At 48.6% G+C, this 24510-nt stretch overlaps 4 protein-coding genes across 4 annotated transcripts; 2 read left to right on the forward strand and 2 right to left on the reverse strand.

Moving 5' to 3' along the window:
* Nucleotides 1-983: 983 nt before the first annotated feature.
* BO85DRAFT_182460 (uncharacterized protein) lies at nt 984-3414 on the forward strand. Its single transcript, XM_025654356.1, has one exon. It carries the CDS (start codon nt 1214-1216, stop codon nt 3326-3328), a length of 2115 nt encoding a protein of 704 aa, XP_025518877.1. The 5' UTR covers nt 984-1213; the 3' UTR covers nt 3329-3414.
* Nucleotides 3415-4168: 754 nt separating this feature from the next.
* On the reverse strand, nt 4169-6602 carry BO85DRAFT_446101 (uncharacterized protein). Its single transcript, XM_025659427.1, has 2 exons — nt 6107-6602; nt 4169-6010 (listed from the first exon to the last, which is right to left on the reverse strand). The coding sequence occupies exons 1-2, from the start codon at nt 6450-6452 to the stop codon at nt 4503-4505; spliced, it is 1854 nt and encodes a 617-aa protein (XP_025518878.1). The 5' UTR covers nt 6453-6602; the 3' UTR covers nt 4169-4502.
* Nucleotides 6603-10315: 3713 nt separating this feature from the next.
* Nucleotides 10316-11534, reverse strand: BO85DRAFT_182496 (C2H2-type zinc finger protein). The gene is made up of 2 exons (XM_025654357.1): nt 11423-11534; nt 10316-11236 (listed from the first exon to the last, which is right to left on the reverse strand). The coding sequence occupies exon 2, from the start codon at nt 11208-11210 to the stop codon at nt 10365-10367; it is 846 nt and encodes a 281-aa protein (XP_025518879.1). The 5' UTR covers nt 11211-11236; nt 11423-11534; the 3' UTR covers nt 10316-10364.
* Nucleotides 11535-23871: 12337 nt separating this feature from the next.
* Nucleotides 23872-24433, forward strand: BO85DRAFT_446107 (uncharacterized protein). The gene has a single exon (XM_025659428.1). It carries the CDS (start codon nt 23966-23968, stop codon nt 24392-24394), a length of 429 nt encoding a protein of 142 aa, XP_025518880.1. The 5' UTR covers nt 23872-23965; the 3' UTR covers nt 24395-24433.
* The last annotated feature ends 77 nt before the right edge of the window (nt 24434-24510 follow it).

Consider the following 24510-nt stretch of genomic DNA (forward strand, 5'->3'; position numbering starts at 1 on the left):
ATGTCAAACAGATGATGGTTTCGCGTAAAATTCGGGGAGTAAGTGCGCAAGAAGAGTCGTAGTCTAGCTATCACAATCGGTCACTTGTTGATTTATTGGAAGAAAATCAATGGTCGTCAGCACAGATGTTAATTAGATGGTGTAGTGTACTAACTAACTAACTAAATAACTAACGAGGTGGTGGTCGCTCCTTCCCAATTCTTCCCATCGCCGCCTCCTCCTTTTTCGCTCGCTCCTTCCATTCTCTACTCTCATCACTCTCACTCACTCACTCTCTCTCTCTCTCTCCCTTCCTTCTTCTTCCTCCCTTCCCCTCCTCCTCCTCCTCCTTCTTTCTTATCCAAAACGTGCTGTGCACTAGTGTTTCCCTCTACTTCTTCTTTTCACGTTCGCTCTCTTTTTGTTGTTGTATCCTTTACCCTCACCCCCCTCGGTTCACTGAACTCTCCACCAGGGAGAAAAAAAGGGTGAGTTTCTCGGCTGCCCTTCCTAGTGCTGGTCTAAGCTGCCCGCCGGCGTTTCACCCTCCACCCCCAATCCAAATCCCTCCTCGCCCTCTCTCTCTCCTGATGCTCTCGTCCCTCCTTCTCCCATCCCATCCCATCCCATCCCCTCCGTTCGCTGGCTTTTCGCTTCCTTCTCTGCCTGACTCGGTCTGGCTTTTGCTCTCCTTCGTCGCCCTTCTCTTTCCTTTCCTTTCCTCTCCTTCTTTTTCACGTTTGCTGCCGATTTGATATCGTGCACTCCGTCCATCGCTTTCTCTTCGCAAACACCCTCCCCCGTAAAGCCTAACCTTCCCAATTGACACGCTCTTTGCCAGGTCGTCGTTCGTTTTTCACCCACTCAACGTTTAGCCCCATCTTTCCCAAGCAGATCAATCTTCTGGATTTCCATATCTATCATCGCATTTCTGTGCTCTACCGGGACAATTTCCTTCAGATATCGCCCTCTCTCGCTCGCTTTCGAATCATACGTTTCCCAATCACAGCTCCGATCCGCGATCATCGCCTCCCCCTCGGTTGCTCTCTGCACCTGAGAACACGACCCTCTACCGTGTCGATCATGCGATAGTGCTCCGGCAGTCATTCTTCATCCTTTCTCCGTCCTGACGCCTGCGTGCTGAACCCCTCGGACGGCTGGTTGTTTCCTGATCGTCTTCGGCTGGTACATTCGAAGAACTTTTTACTTTTCGCCCTTCTCCCGCACATTCGACATGCTTGTTCCGAAACCTCTTGTGGATCTGGAGGGTCACTGCTCCGCTGTATACAACAACACTCTCTACACCTACTCCGCCAATGGCTTCATGTCGATACCCCTCGAGCGCAATGGAAATTGGACCTCATTGACCATGGGTGAGGCCGTCTCAGACGCAGCGTGTGTGATAGGTGGCACAGACGGCGATGAGACCAAGCAATCTCTCTATGTCATTGGCGGATCCGGCTCCTCAAGTCAGCCGGGCTTGCAGCGATACTCGTTTAAAGACACGACGTGGACCACCATTCAACCCCCGCAATCGGTCATGGGGAACCGTACTCACCACAAGGCCGTCTACCTGTCGAACTCTTCCTCCATTTTGGTCTATGGGGGCCACCAGACCGACGAAACGGTTGCATCTTCTGACACATACGTTTTAAGCACCGTATCGCCATACTCCATTGCGGCCCACAATGCGACGGAAGCGTCACCGGCCGTCAACCCTGTTCTGTTGCCATGGAATGATCGCGAGGCAGCGTTGGTCGGCGGTACCACAACCCCGAAGAAAGTGCACCTATTCAACCCGAGTGCGGGCTGGTATGGATCCAACGTGACTCTGTCCCAATCGCTGCCCAGTGGCGTGCAGTGCGCGATTCTCGAAGGATCCGACGGAAGCAAGGTGTTGGAGGCATTCGACATGGACGTGGCGCCCAACACGGTCTCGAGCGTGGTGTTGGTGAATTCGTCCGGGAAGGAGCAGAACCCTGCTACCGCCATCAGCTCATTCTCGTCACGCAAACGGAAGAGAGAAATTACCCTCAGCAGTTACCCGACATATGATAGTAGCCTAGCACAGTCCACAACACGGCAGAACTACTCCCTAGCTCAAGGGGAGGATGGCCTAGTAGTGATCTCTAGTGGCAGTGGTACGGACTCCTTGGCCATCTTCAACCAAACCTCCAACAGCTGGGTGAACGCGACGAAATTATTCTACGGTAACGAGAGCCGGCAGCAGATTCTCGGGTCAACCACAACGGCGGCATCTACATCCACAGCAACGTCGACATCCAGCGCATCCAGTGCCGGCGGCGGCTCATCCAGCAACGATGTCGGAACCATAGTCGGCGCCACCCTGGGGGCGATCCTGGGTGTCGCGGCCATCCTGGTGATCATTCTCCTCCTGATCAAGCGCAAGAAGCAGAACTTGAAGAAAGCTCGAGGCGAAAGTGACAAAGATCGCCTCAGCTTCCAGGACCAGGGTGTGGAGCCATTGGCCCAGTCAGCGTACCCCATGGCCAAGAGCCCAGTACCGCTTGCCGCTTCCTCGGTAGACTCGCTTGCAATCTTCTCGGGCAAGGTGGGTGATGAGAAGACCCCAAGGCCGGCTGGTGCCCGCCCTACTCTTGCACAGAATTCGACTCCGCTGAAGTCGAGTCCTCTGACGACCATTCATTCCACCGGAGAACCCTCGTCACCCAGTGTGTACTCGAGTGCTGCCTTTGACAAAGAGATTGAGGCCCAGAGCTCTACCTCGGGGGGTCGACCAGGTGACCGGAGGACCAACGAAGGGTGGAGTCGCTACTTCCAGGACAACAGTGCAACAAGCTTGGTTGGAATGCAATCACAATCTCTCCAGCCCCCACCGTCAACTGCCAAGCCGCAGCCGAAAGGCGCTGCATGGCAAATGAAGACACTCACACCCCTGGATTTTGGATTCTTGGATGAGCCAAAACCTCTAGGACAGGTAATAAGTGGTAGCCCCACAACAGAGCATGCCTCGTCTATCATCTCCTCCGAGGGTCGTCCTGTGGCAATCCAAGAGAGTCAGTCAGCTCGTATTTCTAGCGCCTCGTCGATGAGCGCTGAGCTGGATGGTGACGGGCCCTGGCAACAGCGCAGCTGGGCGGACCGGCCTCCCAGCAGTACCTACAGCAGAAGCTTCTACAACCCCAGCACACATGTGCCTTCAATAGCAGTGCCATCCGAAAGTGACTACCGAACACTCGACCCGTCTCGCACCAACACACGCGGTTCAAGCGTTCTGATACCCGAAGAAGTGGAACCGATGCCGCCACGCCATCCTACCAACGTCAACTCAGACATGAGTTGGCTGAACTTGAATGCCGATCGATGAGCGCTCCCTAGCATCTTCTAGACCGACACACATGACTATCGTTCTCCCCGCAACGTCGCCTCTAGACCCTTTCACCCTCATTTACCCTCATTGATCCTTGCGCCATCACCCACGGCTCTGACCTGATTCCTTCATTGCATTAGCCTGGCTCCTCCATGGTTCTCCTCAGAAGATGCATTCTGTAAAAGTTTCGTTCCCTCCACCTCGTTGGGATGTACAGCTAGCTGCGCTTGACCGTTTCCTTACCTCCATCGTTTCCACATGTTCTCTGCCAGGTTTTCTCCTGTCTAATGGGTGCCTGCACCCCTGCTTGACCGCTCTGCTCATCAACGTATTTGTTGCATCAGTTTTGCTTCCATCCTGCTGGCAAAAGAATCGAGCGTTCTGTTCTCTCTCTTCCCTTGCTGTGCCTGTCCGTCTGTTTTTGTTCGTGCTAGGACACATTCTTCTCCTTACTCGCCTGCCATCGTCATCTTGCATGTAGTAGTACTACTGGCTCGTTTTGGTTCTGCGCTTGCTTGCTTGCTTGCTTGATTGATCAATGATCCAAATTCCTGATTGTTCTGTTGACGATTCCTGCCCCCATCTATTCAGCAGGTGTGTCTGCATGTTGTTTTCTTTTTGAGATATCATACCCGGTGTTGTGCTGTCTTGACTTGTCTTTTAACCCATGTCTTGTGTACGTGTGTGTGTGTGTCTTGTAAATATCTTGTCTGTTGCTGCGCAAAGGGGATGGTCTATAGGACCCCCGTTGAGAGTTTTATGTGCATGCCTGCATGTCCGCATGCCCCGAATGGATTATGCCGTTCATTTTACTGTTCGCTTCTCAAGTAAACCCTGTATGCCTAACAAGCCATGAAAATTTGAAACTGTGTTGCAATACTATCTGTAAGCTACCATAAAGTATCGGAAATAACAATCATACCGATAGAGAAATAAGTGGATGATCAACAAAAGGCAACAAGCATATGAAGACAACAGGCCGTGTACGTATACAACATCAGTAATTAAACTGACAGACATCGAAACATCCAATAAGCGTTATCAATCTGCATAAGAATAACAAAGAAATAGATTGCATAAAAGCACAAGTCATCAATCATCAATCATTATCATAGCACATGTCTGCACCTGGATATCGCTGAATTTTTCTTTCTTTCTTTTTCATTTCAATCTAAGCATATTGTGCGACGGGCGTTCTGGACGATCGTCCTACAGACCGAGATCGAATATCGGTTGCTGACCCGTACTCCGATGGATGATGCTCCTCAATCTCGTCAGGGTATATGGTCCGCGGCTGTCGAGTCGTCGTCGGCCCTTGGCTCTGAACACGGCGGTGTCGGCGCTCTCGTCGTTTGTCGCAGTTTTTGGCAAATTCATGTCGTTCGCGGCGGGCTTCCTCCACATGTTTCCATTCTCCGATTGCACCCTTAATCCCCAGGGCGGCCAGGCCGACGCTGGCTACATCGCCGAGCTGACCCTTGATCCGAAGACGACGGGCTTCCTCTGGGGAGAGCTCACCCTCGCGAACTAGCTCCGCTCGTTTTTTGTGTTTTTCCATACTTTCGTGCAGACTATGTGCGGCGTGGATGGTGGCCACCGCGGCCAGACCGGATTTCACTAGGGTTTTCCGGGTAAGTTTTTTCCGTTGGTGTTCTTCATCGGTACTGCTTCCCAGGTCAGAATCAGACTCCTCGGATTGACCGTCTCCATGGGGGTTGTTGACACGACCATGACCAGCTTCGCCGATTCCTTTGGATGTGGTGTGCGTGGACGGTCGTGTCGAGGTGCTGACGGTGGATAAAGGTCGACTCACATCTCTAGAGTGCCTGGAGCGCCGTGGGCTGCGATGGCGCCGTGGCTCGTCCTCACTCGAGAGCTCGTCGTCCGAATAGACATCGCGACGAGACGAGCGGCCGCCATGAGCTCTCCTGTCACGGCTGTCCTTTTGTCCTAGGCCTAGAGCTTCCATTCCCTGGTTAATATAGTCGGTCACGCTCTTGCTCCGTTTGCGGGGGCGACGGTCGTCGTAGCTATCCCGAGAGCTGGACCGGCCGCGGCCTCGGCTTCGACTCCGAGGGCGAGACTTGGAACGGAAACGATCATAGGCCTCCTTGCCGGCTGCGGCCAAGGCCCCTGTGGCAACCAGATTCTTGAGTCCGCCCTGGCTTTGCGAGCGACCCCGGCCACGAGACCTCGACCGGGATCTTGATCCGTTGATGAAATGGTTGGCGGCCAGACCCGCCAGGGTGGATTCGACGACATGGCGCTTGGAATGTTTCTTGGGGTCTCGGTCCACAAGTCCATCGGTACCGCCAGCCGTAATCGCAGCTGTAAGGATGCGCTTGCCCTTTTCACCGGTCCACTCGCCAGGGTCTTTGCGAACACGGAAGGCCTCTATAGCACCTGCAGCCAGAGCCGCTCTAACAGCCTGGGCAATGCGCTGCTCACTCTTCTCCCGTCGGTGGCGGCTTCTGTCGCGGGTGGGTGAGGGCGAGTAGGAGTAAGACCTACGATCCCGGGTATGCGAGCGGCCACGATCATGTTCGCGATGGTGGGATCCAGATGACGCGAGCGAGCCCAGACCTAGCGCACCCAAGGCCTGCTCGGAGATGGACTTGCGACGTCGTCTAGGGGGAGAGCGACTATCGGATGGAGAGCGGGAGTATCTGGGGCGATCACCTAGAAATCTATGTCAGCATACAACTTACTTTCAGTAGCTTTGTATTCTTTGGCGTGCTATCTGTCCGAGCACTGTCCGAGACATGAGATACATACGTCGGTCATCATGTCGCCTCGAATGGCGATGGGATCGACGGTGGTAGTCCGAGTCATCGTAATGGGAATCACGATAACCCATGGAGTGGGATCTGCGCACCCCCTCCGAGAGGGTGGAGACACGGGACGGTCTGGCCTGAGGGGGGATGCCGTAGCCGTATTCGTAACCATAATCGCCAGGCGGGTAGTCGCGCGGAGGGGCATCGTAGGAATCAACGCTGCCATCGCGACGACGGACGACATCCGTTTGGTGACGAGCGGAGCCATGAGGAGGGGCGGCATAGTAGTAGTCAGGATTGTAGCCGCCGGGGGGCCGGGCGTACTGACGGCTTTCGTAGTGGGTCATTGTTGTCCGGGTTAAAGCGACTGATTAGAAGTTGAAGAGATCTAGATGGGGGTGGTCATTAGATGGATGAGGCAAGTGGTGTTATGGGAAAGAATTGATGAAAGCTGGATGAGAAGAAGAAAAAGAAGAAGAGAAGAGATGGTGCGAGATGGAAAGGGAAGAAAGAAAGAAAGAAGGGAAGGGAAGAAGTAAAAATGGCAGTGGCGACTGGGGAGGGAAAGAGCGAGACAGCGGGGCAAGCGCCCGTGACGTAGGGGCAGATGCACCCATTTCAGGCAGGTACGAAACAGCTACAGGATTCACTATTCGCTATTGTTTGTGCAGCCTCACCTTCAATTCATTGGTGACAGGAGAGTCCCGCTGGTGTTTCGGGGCACCCGTCCACTGAAACTCGTTATGTCGGATGATGACATCTGTGGAAAATGGATACTCGTGATTGAGTAGATTAATGTGAATGGATATTGTACCTCGCACAATATCCTGTCATAACATCAACATCAACATCAACATCCTAGAAAAAAATTCAAGGGTCCAGACAAAAAACATCACCGCATCCTTCCCTCACTGACATCATTCCCCACCCGCGATGACTCAGCCCCTTCCCGACTGGACCGATGCAGTTGGAGAAACATTAGATCTGAATTATTTTAATAGGTATCAGTAAGTCCTGTACTGTATAGAAATAATTGATGTGTTAATTCTGCTGATCATTGACAGTGGTGGTGACATTCAGGAACATGGCTTATACCCCACACACTGATAATATGGCTGACTTCTAAACCATGGAAATCTCAACCGTGGAAATCAGAAATAAGGTTCGGTCATCCCCAGGCTCCCTTTTTTGGAACACAAGCTAGGTATACGGACTCCTAATTATATTTGATATTGCTTTCACTTACGAAGTGGCCTAAAACCTCTTACACAACACATTCATACCGAGGTGACTGATTCGGAGGAAGATGATTTACATAAGTTATCCCCATCTGGAAAGATAATGATCTATGATGGTACTATAGAAGATGACTGAGTTTCAACCTATTGCGCAGAAACAAATCTAGATCCAAGAATATGGCAAGGCTGATAATTCTGATCATCTGACACAATTAGCGTCACCTGACCGGGACATTACTCAATTATAGTTGCCCCAACCCTATACATGTCCTCATCTTTGTGACTGACATTATTGTAGCTACTATATAAATATCATTCACATGTCACACTATACTAACAGACGATCCGGATTATAGAGCTGTTAGAAACTCTGCCACTCCAGGGATGACGGACACCGAAGTCTATATCACTCGAAGCGGCATAAAAAAGCCGAGGGATATCTCGCACCAGAAGATAAGAAATCAAACAACATAGAAAAGAGCAGACATGTGTTAGCTCCTTTAGCACAATACACAGGCAGCTCTGAGTCCGCTAGATTGACTATAATATCCTAAATGCGCAATACATACTTTGATCGCATTGGCAAGGAGTACCATCTCGGGGAGCGGACAGTCATAGCCAACATTTTACCATATCTGATAGATATAATTGCGAGAGGATAACGTTGTTTTTGATACGGGCCCTGCAACGGTAGCTATCACTACGAACATCAGATTATTGACTTACGAGAAAGCTCTAGTCATCCGCGACAACCTGATCACCAGATCTAACCACTATCAAGCCATGAATAATCTTATCCAAGTTTTCAAGCGGCTATTACACCTACTCCTGACCTTCCTAACAGAGACCAGTATCGTTAGTGAGCCATTGATACTGACTGATATAAATATAGCGGAACTGATGATCCCTACTAACACTACTAGCTTCTGCGACTCCCTCGACAAACTATCCATGCTTGAATGGCTTTCTTCTAGAGTGACCTCCCCCGGAAAAAGAAATTCACAACAACAATGTCAACAGAACTCTCTATATTCTTATTCAATGTAGGTCCCATAACATGGACAGTGATCCAACTAAGCGGATCCCGAATTCAAAAGAATACATACATTCTATGAGTAAGTCCATTATGTGATATTTGTGACTGCGCTCTCCAATTACGATAACTATTTGATGGGAAATCAAGACACTGTATACCTACTACCTACGTAGTATCTCACCAACTACATATTACCCCTTGCTAATAAGTATACCCTCTAGAGCAATGTCTGCAAAATCATGCTACTATTCGAATAGACCATCGACAGCCCCTGCTTTTCGCATATTCTCTTGATCAATATCCATATATTAAGTAGAGAGGCGTGTGTTACCGCTCCCATTACACTTCCTAAATAAGATGATTCGGATACAAACATACATCCTGCTGCGAGACTTCTTCGATCAGCAGTACCGGAGACTTAACAGGACGCCGGGGCATCCGACGTATACATACTATACCAATGCCATTGATACGATATCGATGCGGGAGACGTTGGAGTCTGTCCATGGTATCACCTTTCAAGCAATTAAGGTGAGTACTTGCATTTAGATCGTATATGTCAGAAGGTCAGTGGCCGCATGATAAGAGAATTCTCATAATTCACCATGAGGCTTTGAGATGTCTAGGCTGGCCGAGTTCTTACATTGATTGAATCTTGCACACTCTCCAATTCATCTACCGTTTACAAGTCTTTTCTCAGCTATTCTACTATTTTTAATGGTGCTTTATAGCCATCCAGCTGAAGCACCGTAGTTACAGGCAGCTAGCTAGTTACTGTAGATGACATAATGCTATACGAGGATAACTGGTTACACTCGCTTGTGTGTATACAGGACAACACTGGTTGTAGATACTATTTAGCAGGCAGTAATTAGTATTATGATTCTTTGCTAGCACAGAACCCAACAATGACACAAGAGTAAATGGCTGACCTTGAGTATGGTATGGCAACTCCGGGTTGGTTCTCGATATATGCCTGGCTGGGGTTTGCCGTCCTACACGATTCATGGCAATGTTACAGTATCATAAGTTCGATAAGAGATGACCAACTATCTGTCTAAGTGATCTTTATTGACAAATTGAATATATGGCTCGAATGTGTTTTTGGAGATTGAATTATGGATGATGATAGATTAGAAGACTACTTTCACGCGCTTCCTGGTCCATGAGGAAGTGTGCCCTCTCCATCCTTGGCATTGTCATTTCATCTCGTATGAAGAGGACAGTTCTACCAAAGGGCACAAAACATACAAAGTAATAATGGATATAAGTAGTGAAGATGTCTCATCTTGATCATATTGATCTGGGATTAACCCAAGGACAGGTATCAATGCCTATCCATCACATCCCACCCACTCTCATACTAGCTTCTCTATTGTACATTTCAAAAATCCAAATTCGGCCGTCGCTCCCAAATAATAGGATCAGTAACAAAAGGTATTCGTGGCATACAAAAAATAAAACACATCACACAGACCGACCAAGCACACATACACGCTGACAAAACCTTCAAAAATGACAGATGCAATAATGATAACTTCAAATGCAATGGGGGGAATCCAGTCCAATTATGGGACAAAACAACAAAAAAAGCAGAATGCAGACCCAGATATAGAAAATAAAAAAACGAAAAGGAAAAAGAAGAAACGATTTCCTTCCAAGAAGCCGGTTACAGCTTTCGCTGTCCGGTTCCCATCCTAGTGGAGACCGTTCTATGCTGCATCTAGCCGTCGACATTTTAGACGGCAGATTGAAGAAAACAGTGACACCAAAAGAGTGCCGCTCAGCAGCCACTCTTTGCGCCGATCGAGGGCGCTTATTTTTTAGTTCCTGTATAACGCCGTTGCTCCGATGGGATACGCCTTGTCCTGCCATGGGGAAAAGATGAAGAGTAGGAATAAAGGATGTCCAGAGAATGGTAATAGGTAAACATCATCCCGTGGTAATCTTTTTGATCATGCTCCGTTCACGTCTTGGCTCACTCGTCATACGCGTGAGGACATCGGTTCATACGCCCGACTCGTGGAGATTGGGTTCAGCTTCGAACCACTATCGTACGAGGATGCGTCCATCTGTGTTCCGCTGATAGAGCGCTGGTGGTCATACACCGATGTGTTGCTCCTCCGGGTCGACCAGCTGCTACTGCCATCGCTATCCCGATCCGTCGTCATGGCCGTGGGCATATCCTCAGAGTGGGTGCGGTGCGTGCGGATGTGCTGCTTCATGTTGTCTTTCCGGGTAAATGCCTTGTTGCAGATGGGGCAGTGGACGCTCTTCTCCCCTGTGTGCTTCTTCCCGTGACGGGCGGCATGGCCGGATGTCGTAAATGTCGCAGAGCAGCCGTGGCTGGCAGCAAAAGGACAAGGGTACTTGTTCTTGCGGACACCGGATTTGGCAGCCATAGATTCCTTGGTACTGCCGATAGAAGGCTGGGGCGATGGGGGCTCGGTAACAGAGCTGCCGCTGATGCGCTTTTCGGAGATAGTGCGGTAAGAGTTCGTGTCCTGGCGGCCAAGGTGGTAGTGAGATCGAACGCTGGTGCTGCTCATGTAGTCGTAGGAGCAGTCCGAAGAGCCGGGAGAGGTGGGCTGCACGGGTTCGGGCACGGGGTCGAATGGGAGCCGTGCCAAGCCAGGTGATACTGACGGAGAATTCACATAGGCATGGTGATAGCGAAATTCTGGAGCCGGGATCGATTGTTGAGGTGCGTAGTGGTAAGGATAAGGCGAAGTGGCTTGATGTCTAGATAGCCCAGGGGCGGAGCGGACTGTGAAGGCCGGGTTGTCGTCATTGTTCAAGATTGACACAAAACTTGCTTTGCAGCTCGCCATCTTGACACTGATATAATGCTAATCTGCTGGGAATTTTGTTAGTTTATTCTCTCGGTTTTAGTCTAACTCCGCACTGTGTTGCCCTTTCCCTCACCGAGACGGAATGAGAAACCAGACGAGAGAATGCAAGCATCTGCAGCCTCGTCGACCAGGCGAAATGGTAGGGAGAAAGAGGAGCAAGAAGAAAAAGCCAGAGAAGATTAAGTACTCACCAAGGATCTTCGAGAATGTTTGCCTGTTCACTTTCGTGTAACACTATAGAGCGGATTCCGGATAGACGGGATTTGGGCAAGGACTCGACAGAAAACTCTAGGAGTCACCTGTCCGACTTTCCTGTAAGGTGGAGGATAGTATTCAACAACTTCCCCGTCGATCTGATCGAGAAGATCCGAGACTCCGACTTTCAACCCACTGAGAGACCGTCGAGGTGGGACCCGCAGACGATGGGTATCAAGCGAATGAGATGACAATTGCAAACTGGCCCAGTGAGATTGCAGGGACCAGCAAAAGCAAGCACTTTTTCTTTTCTTCTCCTTTCTTTTCTTTTTCAATTCTTGGCTCTCGAATCACAAGCGATAGCTCAGACAGCAATCTTCCACAAAAGTATAAAGTCGGAAGATAAAGAACAATTCGATTGGAGAATATGTTGGGTGATGATTGGGAGAGGATGGTGGATGAGAAGAGACAGAAGTCGGATGGGGTGGAAGATCGGGGAGGAGAGTAGTAGATAAGTAAATAGATAATAGATAGGGTAGATCGGGGATCGGAGGAGAGCAGGGCAAGTATGACAGCAGGGACCCGAACGACAGACCAAGCTTTTGAGGCTAGAAGCGAGGGAGGGGGAATGTGGGTGAGAAGGAAGGAAGAGAAGGAATGGAAGGAATCGGATTAGATGGCAAATAGGATTTGACTGGAAGATATTAAGAAGTCAAAAAAGGAGGGGATTGGAAGAGTAAAAAAAGTAAAAGAAAAAAGGTAGTCGAATGGGAAGGGCAAAGCAGGAATATTAAAAAGCGACAGGAGAGGCAAAGGTGACGAACAAGCCCGTACGTTGCCAGACCCGGCGGACTAAGAAAGAAGCATCTTGAAACCCGTCCAGGGTCCCTCCCGAAGCTCTGGCCATCTGGAAAGTCAGTTGAGTTAGTTCGCTAGTGGGTAAGTTCACCGTGGACTGGGAGGGCGAGTCCACGACGCTAGTTCGCCGAAGTGGAGCTGAAAATAGGCATCATCATTCATGGTATTATTGTGTTCTCTGGCCGAGTATCAGGTTCGTTCGTGGGCCACCCAAAAGAAAAAAAAAATAATAAAAGAGGACTAAAATTGCTGCCAGCGTGAGACTTTCATACTCAACCAGCAACGCAAGACCCTAACCTAACCGGAAGGAACCACAGGGTCTATGCCAATAACATCTACGTATCTCCTGTTACTTCTGAGTATATTACCTGCAACTCAAGTAGTTAGTTATCTCAGTGGTAAGTCTTCACCCATCCCTATTGTAGATGATAATCAATTCTCAAATGCGCACTTCCTCTCTAACGCCAGTGTTAAATTCTTTCCCACCCTCACGTTTTTCTTCCCCATCTTCCACACTTATTATCATCGCCACAAATAAAAAGGGAAAAAATAAAAATAAAAATAAAAAATAAAAAATAAGACAAGCCTTCAACCGAGAAGATCAGATCAGACCAGGAGTAAAGCCGAAGTACATCCTTTATTCGGCACTAGTGGCCTCCTGCCCTTAGTCAGGCTGGAACCCCGTACCAAAGGTTCCTCAGGCTCGCTCGGCCGTCTCGCAGAACCAGAACCACGAGTAGCCACGCGGATCACTGACTTCGCCCTGTCATTGTAATTTTGGAATTACCCTTTTTTGCATAACAGTTCTGAATGGCCCCTCTCTGCCCTTTTACCATCGGTCATCGTTCTAACCGACTAGATCCCTGACTGGTACGTGTCCCTGTCGTCAGCTGGATGGGCGGAGAGAAAAGGAAAAAAAGAAAGTACAGATAAATAGAGCCGTTATTGGTAGTGCATCGGAGTTAAATAACAATTGGCTATAATATATTATATCTTGAATAAGTGATATGAAGTGACCATTCGCAATATTAATCAAAACTCCCCCCAAGCAAATGGTAATTTAGAAAAATAAAAACAAAAGAAAATAAAATAAAAAGAAATCTAACGTACAGGGAAAAAATTAGAAAGATCAATTTGACTAATCGGAATTAGTCTGGTCCGGTCGCAGGAGGGCAAAGTCCCTTAGACTGGGGGGTTTGTTGCGTCTCCCCACCAATGACAAGGGCCAGAACCATCCCCGACTCCGTATTATCCTTCCATTCCTGACGCTAATCAAAGATGCATACATAGACTTTCCAGGGTTCCCGAACAAACAAGAAGAGGTAGACTGTCTACTCGTCAATTTGCTGGAGTTTCTACTCGGTAATATGACATACATGTCGTAATTTTCTATCTCGGTCCAGCTACAATGACATGACTGTTTCGAAAGTCAATGCAATATCGGCATTGAAACGTTGTCGACTATCTAAACGGTTTACGCATTATTCTTCGCAGAGACCCATCTATACTTAACTTTCAATAGGCTAGACTAGCAACTATTCCCCGACAAGAAAGGGTAAAAAAAGAATTACTACTGCCTCCTGTACCTGAACAGTGGACTAGGACAGAACAGATCAAGCAGCGCCGCGCGCCAGGACGCCTCGCTCGTGCGGCCATGCAAAAAACTATGACGATCCCTACCGGGAAGGGTATAGTGGCCCCTGGCCGCATCCCCAGAAGAGGCTTACGGACAAGCTTTTAGCCACGGTGTGATGGAATCCATGGACGGGGGGCTGAACTGAGCCATGATTGGGCCTATGGGAGGGTGGTGTGTGGTTATTTGCCTGACGCTAGTACGTAGTAACGATACCGACATGGGATTAGATACAAGAGAGGAGAATGAGGGGCGGCAACTCACTTTCCCTTTTATTTATTAATTTTTTCTCTCTTTCTCTCGCTCCTCATGACTTTCCCCTGGCCGAAGATGGGTCGGAACCGTTGGAGAAGCGCGCTTCGCATATACTAACTATACACCATGTAAGATTGATTCGCATAGTGTCGATGCGGGAATACGAGTCCCTTCTTTTTGCCTCAGATCATACCCCGTTTCGGGCATCTTTGTCCGACTGGATTCGGCCGTAAGTTCTCAGAAGGTGCTTCGTGCGACTCGGAGTTGTGACAACCAGGGGCTGCGTGTGAGGGTGTCGGAGGTAAACTACAAAGTAGGTATGTATGTACTGTGGGGTGAGAAGATTAGGCCGAGGGGTCCGGATTATGGTGTGTTTTTTTCACCCTTTAGCCTGATCTCTTTGTTCATCAAAAGCTTCCCTGTGCAATCTGGGACTGATGTGCGACACGTATCAATTGGTCCGTCCCTTTTTCTTTTTTTTTCCATTCCACTAGCACTTTGTACCAAGCTTTCCAGCATCTCCTTTTGAGGAGGTTAGATTCACGAGCATCCACATTTCACCCGCCAAACAACTCAACCCGACGTTCTGGAAAACAGAACACCGTAGTCCCACTCGGACCCAACCCGAAATAGCTTCGATTCCAATAGCACAGAAGAGAACTAGTCCTCCCCCTGGGGCTTTGCCAATAATAGGAAAAAAGCAGCGACAGGCACGACAGAGTTATCTCTTCATCACAAACGCCTCGTTGTCGCAGGTTTCGTCTATGAATAGAATGGAGCAGTTACATAGATGTGCAGTTGCCAGCAGTTCATCATCATCATCATTGATTCCCTTCGGTCTATGCGGTGTACAGTAAGCAGTATGATATACCACCAACCATCATGACTTCATATCACCCAACAAACCCGAATCCTGCTCCATTGATTTAAAGAGACATTGTAAATTTCTCCGGAACAGGAGGTAAAAAGAGGGTCGGCACACGGGGGATAATATTTTACCAATCAAGATGGAGATACTCAGAATCAGAACAAACAGGCACCTAGATATCCATCTATTCCATTACCATTCTCCCCCTTCTTCCGGACCCCTCCCCCATCTCAGGCGATCCATAACGCTAAGCAAAAGTGCAAAAGTCTTAGCTTTGCGTATCTATCTCTGATCCGTCAATCAATCGTTTCCATGAACCCACACCTCTCATACACGCCCCCTTCAAGACGGACGGAGTTCCACACCCCAAATCCAGCCTCTATGCATACGTGGACACCTACGCCCGCCCCCTTCCAACACCAATCCGATTCGTCTACTTCTCGTCTAAGTGGCTTTTTTCTTTTCCCTTTTCCTTTCTTGGATTTTTTTTTGACTTTTTTTTTTGTTTCTTTGGCCCCCTTCCCCCCCTTCTGAACCTCGCTTGGCAGTATCCTCCGACAAGACGTTTGTCCCATTCATAAGTACGTACTGCAAAGCTTGGCGAGACCCTGAATTCTCATCCATCAACCCTTGACTGTCTTACTTACTGGCTGGAGGTTCTCATCTACTGCTTGCTTATCCTACAGTTTACTACAAATAGTCACTCACCTAGTACTTCATATGAAAAACTAGCCTAGACTTGGATGGAAACTACTAAACTAATATCAAACGACCCCATCTAAACCACACACACACAAACACACATACAAATCAGTACTAGTTTCCATCACCCACTCATCAGGCAGAACAGATAAAAAGAAAAATGAGGCACAGCAGCAACAACAAGAAGAAACAAGTAGTTAACTCCGTGACAAAGCACTAACTACTATGGTATCTAATACGTAGTGTGGAACTCCGAACCGCAAATATGATCCATCATCCTACGCGTCAATTCGTCCCCAGGGATAACGTCAGGCTAGCCAGCAGTCAACAGGAAAAAAAAAGAAAAGAGAAAGGTCCGATTCCAAGCGGTTGACGTGCCGAGAGAAGAGAAGGGGGGAGGGGGCTGTGGGAGAGAGAGAGAGAGAGATGATGGGCCCTTTTTTTTCCACTGGTTTCCCACCCTGCATCATCGGAGATGATTGCTATTGGTCAGATAGAGGAAGGGAAATGTTGATGCCTACAATGGGTGGTGGGAAGCTTGCGCATCATGCTTGTCTGGCTTGTGGAGGGAGATCGGAGGTCGGGGGTAATTGTGGGCTGTTAGGGCCGGTTGGATGGATGTACTTCCGCGTTGCGGGTGTTCAGGTGGTTAGATGATTGTTTGTTACTGGGTTGGTTGTGGGTGGAAGGGAGGAGAAAGGGAAAAGATGCATCAGGTAGATGTGATGTGTGGTTTTGGGATCATGCTATTTTGTTGTTGTGAGGGTTGTTGTAGTAGTTGTTGTAGTAGTTGTTGTAGTAGTTGTTGTAGTAGTTGTTGTCGTTGATGTGTGGGTGGGTGGATTCTACTACGTACTGCTGTTGCTTCTCTGCTCCGGAGATGCACGCTGACAGCAGCCACAGCGACGGCGGCTTAATTATCCGAGAAATTTGGCTGGCGTGTTCAAGGTAGAGCCAAGAATTGAGGTGACGGCTCACAGCTAGAGCAGTATCTAGTCGCATGCTAGCTAGAGAGTAATTCGGGTGTGATAATTGTGCAGTTTTGATGCATCAGTCCGTTCCTCCGTAGGTATTCCGTCTTCCGTCGGGAGACAAGAAAGAGAAAGAGATAAGAACCGGATTTACTTATAAGCATCGAGATCAGCGCCACCTTCTACGTAGATTAGTATAGTACGTAGATATCAGCAGCCCCGGCCAGGCACCATACTGCACGTACTGGAGCAAGAAAGAAATGAGGCAGTGGGCGTGGCTGGACTAACGCAGCGCTATACGAGTCCCTACAGGAACCCAAGAGATTGGAAAATGTAGATGACAATAGAGCCACATCGAGTCAGAGAATTCGGATTGGATATACGGTACGCCACGCTGGCTATTGGCACTTACTACCGTCAACTAGTTACAGTAGTTATCTAGGCGTACCATACAGGAATCGATTGATTCTGGAGATCAGGGTCGCGCGCGCGGCCTATCTCCGAGGTTCTACCAATGACCTACAAGATATGTTAACGACTAGTCCCCAAAGTAGTAAGCTTACGGTGCCGATACGAGGCAGATCCAATGACTCAGCTGCCGAGCCAACCGAAGAAGCCCTCAAATCGATGGCAGATCATCTGGCAGATTACGGGACGCGTCCGGTTGACGACGTAGAATTGCTTTGTAAGCGGCTTCTCCACTACCTAGATTAGGCTTGGCGAGGGTCCATCTTCAGGTGCTAGTAGACAGCTAGGCTCGAGATATTCTCTGGTCCCGATCGAGTACACGCCGTTGACGAGGGAGAAATAAACCAAGAAGCGAGCATACGTATACAGTGGCATAATCGTGGTGGCTTCGTCAGTAGTTTGTTACTAGACGTTAACGTAGTTGCTTTTCAGTTAGTTAACCCCTCCTAGGAGGGTCGCTAGGGCTGAAAAGAATGAATCCCAGGCTGCATTGCATTCATCCCAAGATTGAAGAGTCGTGAAGATCTCTTTCAGCGTAGGTGCCACTGGCTGCACCAGCCAGGGAACCACGCTGTCAATGCACTGGACCCTCATCCTCCTCTCTCTGCTCCTCGCTTTTCCCCTCAAGAGACGTAAACCACCCACCGTATGAAACGACCAATGTTTAGTCCTCCCTAGCTATTCTTATCGTTCTCATGTGTCCAAGCTGAATCTGGCCCAGATCGGTGCATGTCAAATCTCGGACGTCGTCCGTAAAGTTAACTTTTACATTGCCTCAAAATGATAATTATTTATCCGCGGAAAAAATCAAAACAAAAGCAAAGCGAGAAAAAAGAAAAAGAGAATGAAAACGAAAAATAACCAAAACCAAAATGGAGCAAGAACCCTTTTTTTTTTTTTTTTTTTTTTCTTCTCATGCCAAGTGTCAGTACCTTACTGTGGCTTGAGCCCTATGGACCCTTTCCCGGCTACACTAGACTCCCTTAGGTACTGCTCAGCGCAAGGTAGAACGACCGGCGCCAGAGACCAATGCAGGGATTTTCCAGTAGTAGTAGTAGTAGTAGTTGGAAAGAGGGGGTTGTGTCTTATTTTCTTGTTATGACTTCGTTCTCGTATTCCAATCTCTACTGTTTCTGGCATGGTATACGATGGCTTTCTATTTTCTTTACTACGTACTACTATTGTTCAACATTTGTTTCCGTTTGTCTTTTTGTCCCGCGGGCTGTGTCTGGGATAAGATAACGATCTAGAATCGGCGTTATGTCTAAGCATCTTCTTTGCTTGTTTCTGGACATTCTTTTTTTCTTTTTTGTCCTCGTTTACTTTTGCAATTCCCGTCATCGGGGAACCGGACTCCCCTCTCACCGATCGAAATTCGATCAGATATTAAGCCCGGATATCCCGGCATTGAAATTATACGCCTTTTCACCATTAAATCACCCACACTTACATCGAAGTAGGTTTAGTTTGGAGGGTAGGCATACGTAGGCAACTTAAGGCAGAAATAGACAGACCAGAATAATTCAGGTGTGTGTGTGCGCCACTCTCACGCGCTCGCACACAATCAGAGACATGGCTTGGATCTTAGATACGACGTATCTAAGAAAAGAAGGAGACAGGGTCCTGTCTCCTGCTAGTCTGGGTAGATAGTTTGCTATCTAGCAGCTAGCTATCTTTAGTATACGTTTGTTATAGGTGATGTCTCAGAGCTCGCTTCGGACCAGCTGTTCATTGAAGCGAGGTCTTACTTAATAGGAAGGGATTAAACAAAATGTAGGGTGGGATTGGAGTGAAACAGCGACTGCGGGAATCCCGGGTTGGCAGGGGAGGAGGAGGTGGTGGTGGTGGTGGTGGTGGTCGAGGAAGAGCGATAAGGGGCGGTTCAGTCGGGTAGGGTCGGTCGGTCGCTTGATTGCTGCAGTGCATAGTACTTACAGCATATGCAACATCATTAGCAAAAACAAACCCCCCCCCCCTGATTTTTGTGAAAAAACAGAATAAAAGTAAAAAAAAAAAAAAAAAAAAAAAAAAAAAAAAAAAAAAAAAAAAAAAAAACAACAGATCTACGTAGTTCAGACTGAAGAATATTGTCTGGTTCGTTCCAACAACTACCGAATGTTGGTCCGGATTCTCAATGCCGCTGAGTAAACAATATCAACTGCCTGCCAAGCACACGCACACAATTTCCTCGTCAAAAACCTCCAACCAGCGAGAAGAAGTTGAGCGAGCGCCTGACCCTGCGATCTTCAGGGTCCGGAAAGAAAGTTCGGAACCGCAGCTGGGCAAGCGTCGGCGGACCAAGGTAGCACTGAGTCCCGACTAAGCTCGCTACGGTAGTCGATATCCGAGGAGGGGGGAAGTTGACCCATCCATCACATCCAAGGGACAGGAACCGAGAAATGGGAATTTTTTAGAATGAGACAAGATTCACACCGAAGGGGGGGAAGATTGGATTGGGTGGATGGGGAGGGGGTAATCCGGTAACGGTATTGGATACCATGACGGTTAAATTACCCTTTTCGAGGCAGTAAGATTACTCCGGATACGCATATACTTTCTTCCCTTGATTATTTTATTTTATTTTTTTATCTTTTTCCTTTTGTGCCCTTCTCGGGGTCCATTCAACTTCAAAGATTGATTGGGGAAGAGAGAAAGGGTTGTTGTTGTTGGTGAGTGAGTGGGGTGGGGCTGTTATCAAGTGGCCTTCTTAGCTACACGCTAGTGAGGGTTGGGTTCATTCTGGTTTATCGTGCAGAAAGCAGGTGGAGTGGAAGGAGATTGATGGGATTGGTGTAGGGAGTAAGAGTCAGAGTCAGTTAGGTGAAAGAACATTGCTCGCTCGGATGTATTCAACAACTGTCTGTTCAGATTGCATATCATTTTGATAAATTGTACAGTATGAAAGTGTAGTTGGAGTATCGAAGTGGTGTCACACGCAGGATCCAACTAACTCAAACTAACCCTAGCCGATATCGATTCCAATTGTCCATGCAAAGACGCCTTGTCTCTTCCGTCCAACAATACAACTAAACTCAACTACTTTTCTATCTAAACTACCCACCTCGGAGGTATATCCACAGTCCACACTTCCCACACCATTCACCTCACCACCACCACTAGCAAACGCCAGCTGCGTAAGCAGAGACGTCACTCAGTGGGGTCCGATATTTGACATGCCGCGCGTAGAATTAGATTAGTCCTCAGATACGCATGAATCAGCCGGAGACTAATCTGTTTGAGGTCTAATCGCTTTCCCCCTCCGTTCTAGACTGTCGCCCGGTGGCTTGTTGGCTGAAGGTCCGGTTCAACTATGCTTTTCAGGGCTCAATTCGATGCCACTATCTTCAGGCTAGAGAGTCAGAGAGACAGAGAGAGAGTCAGAAAGAGAGGGCACGAAGGGTCAACACGAAGCAACTAGACTGGACCACCTGGTGTTAGACTGGAAACATACGTAAGCCACACAAACTACGGGGTAAAACGACCGCTTACTTAGGGACCGATCAGGTGTCGAACCAAACACTAACTAATCCAAGATACCCTGTTTCCCTTCATCGATTCTAATCTACTTCCATGACACGGTACACACCCACACCCACACACAATCCATGCTGCCCATCCCATGGTACCTGATGACCCCAGAACGGCCACGATCGTACCGAGGATACAAGTTCATACCATGTATAGAGCCGATCTCATTGTTTACACCCCGTAATCACGTTAACTTCATGACCCTCCGTCTTGGATCATTTCCCTTGACACCTAGATACGTAGGTGCATACGAATGCTCCGGTGCCCAGTGGGGCCCAGCCTAGCGTCGCCGAGCAATTGCTTAGGGCTCTCCAACTAGACTAGTATAGATATGTAAAAGAACGAAGAAATTCAAGATGGAAGCGGGGATGCTCCTCCGTTAGCTATTGGGGCGGACCTCATTAAGGGTTCCCTTAGCTTTTTATTTCATTTTATTTTCCATTTTTTTCGCCTCATTTGCTTCCTGAACCGTGGCATCAAAATTTTTCTGCCTGTTGCTCCTACCAACTAGTCGCGGTTAACTCAGAACGACTCAGTGCAAGGCACACACACGTCCCCGAAGAGGTCTACGTAGCGTCTTTCCATTCATTCGATCACTCATCCCGTCAGAGATGATACGATGTCGTGATGAGGGTGTTTTGACAAAGACGAAAGGGGAGGAGGAGCCCCCGACGTTTCGAATTCCCCTTTCCCCCTCCGGCTTTCCTATTATTGACTTGACTACGTATGTGTATACGCACATTCATTATGAACAAATTATTCCCACGCATAAACCCGAAAGGCCCAGCACTTTCTTCGTCGTGGGACGGAGTTTACTTTCCTAGTTGACTGATCTCGATCAGCGCCTTGTAAGTGCGGAGGTCTCGTGCGCGCGCCGCCCATGTTGCTGCCGCAGGCCTTACGCAGCCAACACTGGAGGAATTACTCCAACATAGCAAGGCTAAGTAACTAAACCCACGGCGGCGCAGCCTGCAGAGAAGATCATTCCTTCTCGGTCGTAGTGGACGTACGAGTAAATGCCGCTGGACATATGCGTGACAGGATCAGACTGCCGTCTAGTAAAGTATAACGGGCGCCACTCCTCAGCGAGTCAGGCTTGTAGGCTCGTAAGCAGCCACGGGGCAAGACCCTTGAATTTGGGTGCTTTTTGGGGGGCGGCTACTGCTGCTTGAGACTGATCACGTATGCCGAAATGAAGGCGCTTTGCATGAGCGTTGGTTGGTTCATGTGGTCAAGGGGATACGTTTGCAGGTGGGAAATGGGCTGATTGTATGCGTACTATGGCTCTTGGCTGGCTTGACCTCTTGCAGCAGGTCCCAGGCAGGGTCTGAGGTTTGTTATGCTGGGTGTTGGACCCTCGTTTGATACGACTGGACTACTTGTTTGGGATTGCAGACGGATGTGGTTGTTCGCTCACTGCTTGCATCGTGTCGAACGCTGTTATTTCATTTTCAGAGAGAGAACTCTGGCCCCACGACGACGCACTTACGTGTCTTTTGACATTGGAGGATGACTATGACTGCCCAATCAACGCACCTTGGGAGACGCTCAGCCAGCCCAAGTCAGGCGAAGATAACCTGTATATGCCTGTGGATTTGACAATCTGCATGTTTCATCTATGGTCAGAAATAACCAAGAACTTGCAGTATCGAGTCTATGATCGCTTGTTAGTTGCCTTTGGCTGATAATCAATTACTGTCCTGTGTGCTTGAAAGCTGACGTTTGCCTTTAGTGGTCTTGTCATAGTGAGACATTACGAGCGATTTGCTGGGTGCTAACCGGTTACCTCGATGTCAACATCGCCCCAGCACCGCCCTCAGCTTACCCTCCATCCCATTCAGACCAATGAATGCGCGCTGAATTTGTCCTCCTGTCGCTAGTCCATTCAGTGATACACAAGATACCGATATTGCTCGAAGTCAAGTCTTGAGGCACAGAACACTCAGACGTGGCATTGTGCCCTGGATGGGATTACTGTTGAGACATAGAGTGACTTTGTACTCACGTGGCAATCAAATCTTGCAAATGAAGAGGTGCAACAGTCTCATGAGTCTCTAGGAGAGGGAGACTCAAAATAGTGTGGGTGTGGTTGACCTGGTTACACTTCCAGTGTAGAACAATGGAGCTATCTGTGCCGAGTTGAGGAAATCAGAATGGACTGGTACAGATGTGCGACACAGATGTTATGCCAAAGCCGATGAGTGCCAAACACACCCTTACGGACAAAGTCACTGTGACAGGACTACTACAGAGGACGAGAAAACTATCAATTGATTGTTGAGTCCTTGGCTTCCTATCTGTGAGTCTACTATGGATGCGACGCCTGCACACTACAGACCTGCAGTGGTCGGGATGAACGTTCCGCTGATATCTCCCAGCCAGCAGGTACGGCTCTCGAGAAATAGAATACATTCCTGGGAATTCAATTCCAGTTGGCCTTGGATGATCTCATATCGATAAGTGGCGAGCCTATCCCTGTCCGGCAAGCAACCGGGCTGGAATGTTCAAGGCCCCTGGAATGCGAGATGGTCAACCCCTACCATTTAGGGTCTATGCTACTGTTTCATTTCGATCGGGCCTGGATAACTGAATAAAACAATGGCAACTTTGCGCTTCTTCAAGGGGAATATCACGAAATGGAACTTCTGACTAGTTGGTGTTTCCGTGCGACAGCGGTGGTGGTATCAACTTGGCCTTAGAGGACTAAGTACCTCCTAGTAGCAAGCAAACTTCCTGAATTTAAGAAATAAGTGGCGTGAGAAAGCCAATTCATGGCTGGGCCTTATCTTGAGACGCGATCTTGCAAAACGCGTGGTATTCTCCCCCGTGACATCTATCCAGCCCTTCCATTCCGCACGTCGGCAGTGTCTCATCGCACAGGGGGTCCGGGGCAACGGCGAGGAGTATATCTAGGCTCGATTGTCTCGTCAAACTTTCGAATCAAATTTCACCTCAAACTTACTCCTCAAAGCACTTGACCTGTTCCCAGTGCCCTTTCATACTTATACTCTTAATTTCATTATTTGTAACCACGTCACACTGTCATCTCATAACACCATGTACCCTAAGACGCCATCAGTGACCTGCATGGTCCTCACATTCCTCACCTTCTCTTCTCTCACCCTCGCATATCCTGTATCTACATCGAAGAAGGACGTTGTATCGAGAGCGGTGAGTTCGAGATCTCCTGACCCGGTAAGTATTCTTGTCTGTATACTCACACCCACCCAATTAGCTGACCCTCTCGCCACAGCGAATGATCCCTCAAGCCGATACCCCCGACGACGAGAACAGCGATCTTATCGACACCCTTTTCGACTCTATCGGACTCCATGACTTGACCAAGCTCAACCACTGGAAGTCAGACAATGAGCCTGCTAAGTCTGATCAGCCTGATGTCATTGATGACAGCAACAGCCCTACAAAGACCGTGACCAGCCAAAACAACGATGTCGATCAAGATGATGACAAGGCGACGGATAATGGGAAGGATACCAAGAAGGTTGCCGATGACTCGACCTCCCAAAATTACGAGAAATACTCTGACAACAGCAAGAACAGTAAGGGTAACACCCTTCCGAACCCTGCATCGGACGCTTCAGGGTTCGCGAAGGCCTTGATGCAGAAGATACAGGACGCTGTCAAGGATGCTCTGGATAGCAGCGACGAGCATACGCTTCACTGAGCCATACTGAGAGTTTACCTTCTATCTCAATTTGTCTGAACTCTTTTGGGATTGTAATGTTTGGTTTGGCGGGTGCTTTGTTTGTCTCGATGTCTCTCCTATACTTCTGTTTTTGT

This window comes from Aspergillus piperis, assembly GCF_003184755.1.
Source record: "Aspergillus piperis CBS 112811 unplaced genomic scaffold BO85scaffold_3, whole genome shotgun sequence".
Lineage (NCBI taxonomy): Eukaryota > Fungi > Ascomycota > Eurotiomycetes > Eurotiales > Aspergillaceae > Aspergillus > Aspergillus piperis.